General features: G+C 52.3%; 1 protein-coding gene across 1 annotated transcript; it reads left to right on the forward strand.

Annotated features, from left to right (window-relative positions):
• Window positions 1–2,274: 2,274 nt before the first annotated feature.
• ERVFRD-2 (endogenous retrovirus group FRD member 2) lies at window positions 2,275–6,330 on the forward strand. Its single transcript, XM_030759721.2, has 2 exons — window positions 2,275–4,616; window positions 6,229–6,330. The coding sequence occupies exon 1, from the start codon at window positions 3,899–3,901 to the stop codon at window positions 4,550–4,552; it is 654 nt and encodes a 217-aa protein (XP_030615581.2). The 5' UTR covers window positions 2,275–3,898; the 3' UTR covers window positions 4,553–4,616; window positions 6,229–6,330.
• The last annotated feature ends 1,025 nt before the right edge of the window (window positions 6,331–7,355 follow it).

The raw sequence follows: 7,355 nt of genomic DNA on the forward strand, positions 1-7,355 counted from the left end.
GGCCTGCGTACTGCAAAAAAAATAAAATAAAATAAAAATACTCTCGTGAGTAAACATATTTTACAAGCACTATTCCAATCACACGAAATGAATCCCAACTCTCTAATCTTCACTTATTTCTTCAGCTCAAGATGCAACTACGCCTATTGGATATATCTCTTATGAAAATTCCGTAGATTCCTTAAACTCAACACCATCAGCATAATTCCTCCTTCTCTCGTTTTCACCCCCATAAACTGACTTCTCCTCTATTGTTTATGATCATTGTTAGCATCACCTAAAGGACAGGACTACTTCCTTATCATCTCCATCTATAAGTACATTTATTCCAGTTCATAAATACTTGGGATTGACGTGTACACACTGCTATATTTAAAAATGAATAACCAACAAGGACCTGCTGTATAACATAGGGAGCTCTGCTCAATATTTTGTAACAACCTAATTAATTGGGAAAAGAATTTGAAAAAGAATAGTGACATGTATATGTATAGCTAAAACACTTTGCTGTACACCTGAAACTAACACATTGTTAATCAACTATACTCCAATATAAAAGTTCAAAAAAAAATACTTGAAACTGCTCTTTCAATTCTTGCCAACACAGACTTGCTCAAGCCCTCATGGTTAGCCCTTGCCTGTCCCATGTCCATGGCACGTACCCACAGTGATGTTTGCCTTTCAGGCTAGTCCCTACTCAAGTCACAGAAAGGCTCAGTGGGAGTCAAGTCAGTCACTATGGGCTAAGCATTAGGGGTGTGATGCTGAATGGAGGCAAATATAGTTTCTATAAATGTTGTAACTATTAAATACATATTTATTAGTATGACATGTGCTAAAATATAAGAAATCCAGCTTCTAAATTTACCTTGAAGTAAGGGATTCCGGAAAGACTGCATTAAGAAAATGGCATTTAAACTAGGATCAGAGGAATGAGGAAAAGATAAGTAGGATGTTACCGTATAGTTGAAAAGCCAGGCAGGTTGAGAAGGAAAATTATTATGGATGTTTCTGGTAAATGTAGTAGGTAAATGTGTAAAGTCCTGAGGTGGAAAAGAGCAAAGACACAGTACAAGAAACAGAAAAAATTCAATGTGGTTGCCGAGGAAAGGAAGAGTAGTATAGAAAAAATATGAAGGTGGAAGCCTGGGTGAGCCAAGGCCATGAATGGTTAAGGGAAATGTATGAGAATTTACTCTAAGAGAAAAAAACACAGGAATCTAAGCAAAAGGGATCTTTGTGACTACTGTGTGGGGAATGGAATATCAAGGGTGTGTACTTCTAGATAAATCCAGAGGCTGTTGGAGAATTACAAATGAGAGATGATGTTACTTAGAGCAGATTCCTGCAATGGATATGAGAGGAACTGGATGGATGTTAGCTGCACATGGGTGGCAGAATCTACACGAGTTGGGGTCGATGTTATGTGAAAATTAAGAGAAAATGGCACAGAAGTACCAATGGATAGTGCATCCTTCTCTCCACCAGGTAAAAGCCTAGCTTGCTCACACTAGGTTTCTAATGTTCCTCGGTGATCTATTTAAGATTCTAGAAAGCTATTCAAGTATCATATTGGAGGTTGACTGTCAAACTCAACTTTGTGCGGAAAGTTCATTTAAAGTGACTTCAGAAAACTCCACCAACTTCCCCCGGGGAAGGGAAGACAACTGTGTCCCAGCTTCCCGAGCTTAGACAGCCTCACCCCGTAGGGGGTGGGGCAGTGGGGGGCTGCCACCTTCACCCCCGGCCCGAGTCACGGAGACAGTTGGGATGAGGGTGAAGTCGACGAGGAGGAGGTATGCAACTGAGTGGCCCGTGACCTGCGGGCGGAGTTCTCGGCCGGGGCGTCATCGGAACCTAGAAAGGACTCGCTACTCTGGCCAGATGGGGACGGGTCTCCCGCCCTGCCCGATAAACGCAATGCCATTTTCTCCGCGGATGCGGGCGGCAGAGCCCAAGCCCGGCGCTGGCCGGTCCAGGCCCTCTCAGTTCTCTGTTCACTGCTGTTAGCCATCCTCCTCGCCTTCCTTCTCGCCATCACTACCTGATCGTAAAAGAGTTACATGCTGAAAATTTTTAGAACGAAGATGATGTACACACTGGACTGTTAGGATTCTGGACTCTACTTATAATATCCCTAACTGCTGGATTCTCCTGCTGCATCTCTTCTTGGACAGTGACTTATTTTGATTCTTTTGAACTGTAAGGCCAGCAAGTCCGGGGAAGGGCCCAGGGAGCCAGACAGAACCCCCGCCAAAGTGGCTGATGCAACCGACACCTGACATTGCCACACCACTCGGCCCCGGTCTTCCCGCTTCCCGAGGGGCGGAACCAACGGCTCTGAGGCTGATGCAACCGACACCTGACATTGCCACAACACCCGAGAGATTACCAAGAAAGGGCTGCTTCACACAGCAAGCACCTCCCCTGCATCCGCCCCTATAAATTTTGTTCGTGCCTGCACCCGGGCACGACTTCTCTGGCCCCTTTCTCTCGGACCAGTGAACCTCGCCCGGGAGCGTTCCTAAATAAAGCTTGTTTAAGCTCTCCTCTGTTTTTGGTGCCATTCCTTACATTTGGTGCCGAAACCCGGGAGGGGTACCCAGCCCCACAAATTACCGCGGGGCCACCCCTCCCGACCGGGGACCTCCGCTCACCCACCCGATCCGGCAGAAGCGGGGTAAGTCCCTCCTTCGTTCCCCTCGACCCCTGGGGTCCCTACCCACCGGACTCCCTGTCCTTAACCGCGGCCGCGTCAGGGACTCCTCCGTCTTCCCTCCGAGCCTCGGGCGATTGTGGAGACGTCCCAACAGCCTGACTGCTCTCCAATCCGCCGTGACCAGATATTGAGACCAGAGACGTCTCTCTCTTTCTCTGTTCACCCGGGGACAGACCGGAGGTCATGGGTACTTCAGAATCCAAACCAGATCCTAAGACACTCCTGGGGTGTCTCCTGGCCAACTTTACAAAACTCGGCTTTTCTCAAGACCTCCGCGGCAGGCGGCTCATATTCTATTCCACCGAGGCCTGGCCATAGTACCCTCTAGACAATTAATCTAAATGGCCTCCTGAATGGACTTTCGATTTCAACATTCTCCGCGATTTAGAGAACTACTGCCGCAGGACGGGTAAATGGTCCGAGGTCCCCTACGTCCAGAGCTTCTGGTATTTACGCTCCCGCCCTTCCCTCTGCGTCGATTGTTCCACTTCCCAGATCCTTCTTGCCTAACAGACATCTCCTGCATCCAAGCCCCTAATTTCCTTTGACGATGACCCCTCTCCACTCACCGACCCACCCGAATCTCTCGCCTCTCCCCCCTCCAGAGCTCCTCTCCAACCCCCACCCTACCCTGGACCGGCCCCTCTCCCTCCTGAGCCCACCCCAGCGCCCCCCACCACTCCCCCGCTTCCCCCCGGCAGCCTCCCCCTTGGCCCCCCCTTCCCCCGCTTCTTCTCCCTCCGTCTCTCTCTCATCACCCCTCTCCTCGCCAGTCAGCTCACACACCCGCTCTCACCGCCACGACTCTCAGGACCCAAACCTTCTCTGTCCCTTAAGAGAGGTGGCCAGAGCGGAAGGATTAGTTAGAGTTCATGTTCCCTTTTCCCTCCAAGATCTCTCTCAAATAGGAAAGCTATTAGGCTCCTTTTCTGCCAGCTCCTCCCGCTACATCAAAGAATTTCGCTACCTCTCTCAAGCTTACGATCTAACCTGGCACGACATCTTTGTGATCCTATCTTCTACTCTGACCCCCGACGAGAGGGAAAGAATTCAAACTGCTGCCCGAAACAACGCAGATCAGGTCCACCTCACTGATTATGCCCGTCGGAGCCACTGCCGTTCCTGGCACCGATCCGGGCTGGAGTTAGCAGCCAAGACGGTCGCCGCAAACGCGATCTAATGATCCAGTGCCTCTTGGCTGGTTTGCAGGCTGCCTCCCGCAAGATTGTCAACTTCGAAAAGCTAAAAGAGATAACCCAAGAGCCCAATGAAAATCCAGCCGTTTTTCTCAACCGTCTTACAGAGGCCCTAACTCTCTACACCCGCTTGGACCCTGACACCCCGGCAGGCGCAACAGTCTTGGCCACCCACTTTATCACCCAATCAGCCCCTGATATCAGGAAAAAACTTAAGCGGGCAGAGGACGGCCCCCAGACTCCCATCCGAGACCTGGTAAAAATGGCCTTTAAAGTCTATAATGCCCGTGAGGATTTGGCAGAATCCAGCCGACAGGCTCGGATGCACCAAAAGGTGGCCCTCCAAACCCAAGCCCTCGTAGCCACCCTGCGGCCGGCCATCTCCCATGGACACCATCCATGGGACCTGCCGAAGGCAACCCCACCAGGTGCCTGCTTCAAGTGCGGAAAAGAGGGGCACTGGGCTCGCCAATGTCCCAATCCCCGGCCTCCTTCCAAGCCCTGCCCTGGCTGTGGGCTAAGAGGCCATTGGAAAAGTGACTGCCCTATGGCCGGCCCTCCCTCAGCGCCTCCACGTGGAAGGCGGACCGACCCGACGGCTCCACCACTCGAACTCCTGGGACTGGCTGACGACTGACAACACCCGGACTCGAAGACCCCCATCACCCTCGCCGAGCCCAGGGTAATGCTACAGGTAGCGGGTAAGTCCATCTCATTCCTGGTGGACACGGGGGCTACCTATTCAGTCTTGCCTACATATTCCGGGCCAGTTTTTCCTTCCCAGATCTCGGTTATGGGCATCGACGGTAAGCCATCCTTCCCACTCCAGACTGGCCCCCTCTAATGTTACATCGAGAGGCTCCCTTTTACTCATTCTTTCTTAGTCATACCGTCCTGCCCGGTTCCTCTGCTAGGTCGTGATGTTCTCTTCCAATTAGGGGCCCATCTCCAACTGGCCAGACTTGATCCCAAGGCCCCCTCCTCTCAACTCCTGCTCCCCCTCCTCGGTCTGGCAGCGGAGCCCTCTCCCTCCTCTCTTCCTCCTCCCATTTCCCCCAACCGGATAGACCCCCAGCTCTGGGATACATGGAGACCCATAATAGCGACACACCACCCCCCTGTCCTAATCCGTCTTAAAGACCCCTCCAAGTTTCCATCCAGGCCCCAATTCCCCATCTCTGAAACTCATCTAAGGGGCTTACAACCTATTATCACCAGACTCTTAGACCAGGGGCTCCTCATCCCCACGGACTCTCCCTGCAACACCCCCATCCTGCCTGTCCGCAAGGCCTCAGGAGATTACCGCCTGGTCCAGGACCTCCAACTGATCAATGAGGCGATAATTCCCCTCCACCCAGTTGTGCCAAACCCATACACTTTGCTCTCCCATATTCCCCTGTCCACCACCCATTTTACGGTCCTCGATCTCAAAGACGCCTTCTTTTCTATCCCCCTACACCCTGATTCCTACTTCTTTTTTGCTTTCACCTGGACAGATCCAGATACCCAGGCTTCCCGCCAGCTTACCTGGACGGTTCTTCCCCAGGGCTTCCACGATAGCCCCCACCTCTTTGGCCAGGCTCTGGTGCAGGACCTCGCTTCCTGCCCTCTCACCCCCAGTATAGTCCTCCAATACGTGGATGACCTCCTCCTCTGTAGCCCATCTCTCAGCCTCTCAAAACAGCACACTGCTGACCTCAATTATCTCGGCTCTCGCGGCTATCGGGTCTCTCCAGCCAAGGCCCAACTGTCTACACCCTCAGTAACCTACCTGGGAATCCACCTTACCCCCACAACAAACAGCCTGACAGCCGACCGCACCCAGGCCATCCACGACCTCCAACCTCCAGAGACAGCTGACCAGATTCTCTCCTTTCTGGGCCTGATAGGATTTTTCCGACACTGGATACCTAACGTTGCTCTTCTTGCTAAACCCCTATATTTGGCTGCTAAAGAAACCCCCCAAGGACCCCTTACTTCTCCCTCCACTGTTCGACGGGCCTTTCTCACCCTCAGAGATTTAGAAAAAAAGAACCTCACAATTTGCTATGGCAGCCGCCCAAACTTAACGAATGATGCACTCCCTTGCAACTCATCTCTCCCTGTAACTACGCCAATGGGGGCCCCACCAGGCTTGTTCTTTTGGTGTAATGGCTCCCTTACAAAAGAGGTCAACTCTTCCTCCCCCTTCCCATGTATTCCCCGTCACCCTTGTTCCACAACTCACATTATGTGGCCAAGCCGAATTTCTCTCACTTACCACACAACTTTTTGGCCGACAAAAAAGGGCCATCTTTCTCCCTATGGTCGCAGGCATTTCCCTCGCCTCCCCTCTCGTCGCTGCGGCCATCGGGGGAGGAGCCCTAACACACAGTGTCTCAACATCCCGCGACCTAGAACAGAAACTCCAGCTAGCCATCGAGGCCTCTGCCACCTCCATCACCTCCCTCCAGCGCCAGATCACCTCAGTAGCCCGAGTTGCCCTCCAAAATCGACGCGCCCTGGACCTTCTGACAGCCGACAAAGGAGGTACCTGCCTCTTCCTACAGGAAGAGTGCTGCTACTACATCAGCGAGACAGGGGTCGTTGAAGACAATGTAGATGCTCTCCGACGCTTAAAAGAAGAACTCCAACGCAGGCAGCGACAATCCACCTCCCCCATCCCCGATTGGTGGCGGTCCACCCTCTATACCTGGCTGACACCAATCCTAGGCCCCTAAATCCTTATCTGCATCCTATTCATGCTTCCCCCCTGTTTCCTCAGGGTTCTCCGCAGCCGTATACAAGAAGTCTCTCGGGTGGCGGTAAATCAGATGCTCCTCCACCCATATACCTTACTACCCATAGAACCCCCCGCGGCCGTCCTCCCCTAACCTCCGGACCGCTGGCCTCCCGACTCCCTTCCGGCACCCCCGTACAGCAGGAGGTAGCCAGAGACCAAACGTCGCCCCATTACAGCAAAGAAGTCGGGATGTAAGGCCAGCAGGTCCGGGGAAGGGCCCAGGGAGCCAGACGCAACCCCCGCCAAAGTGGCTGATGCAACCGACACCTGACATTGCCACAACACCCGAGAGATTACCAAAAAAGGGCTGCTTCACACAGCAAGCACCTCCCCTGCGTCCGCCCCTATAAATTTTGTTCGTGCCTGCACCGGGTCGCGACTTCTCTGGCCCCTTTCTCTAGGACCAGTGAACCTCGCCCGGGAGCATTCCCAAATAAAGCTTGTTTAAGCTCTCCTCCGTTTTTGGTGCCGTTCCTTACATGAACCAGGTTTCCTCCTACTCCTCTTTCACCTGCCAGGTTCAAGAAACTGACTGGACATTCTTTCCACGTGGGCTATAGTATGGCAATTTTGAATGGCATTGTAACTGCTCTTAGTGTAGCTCGGTGCCTCATGTAAACCCACACAGAAGCAATATTCTTGACAAAACTTAGTTATG

The sequence above is a fragment of the Delphinapterus leucas genome, chromosome 10 (assembly GCF_059928025.1).
Source record: "Delphinapterus leucas isolate spDelLeu-1000000601 "Yukka" chromosome 10, BTC_Dleu_Yukka2, whole genome shotgun sequence".
Lineage (NCBI taxonomy): Eukaryota > Metazoa > Chordata > Mammalia > Artiodactyla > Monodontidae > Delphinapterus > Delphinapterus leucas.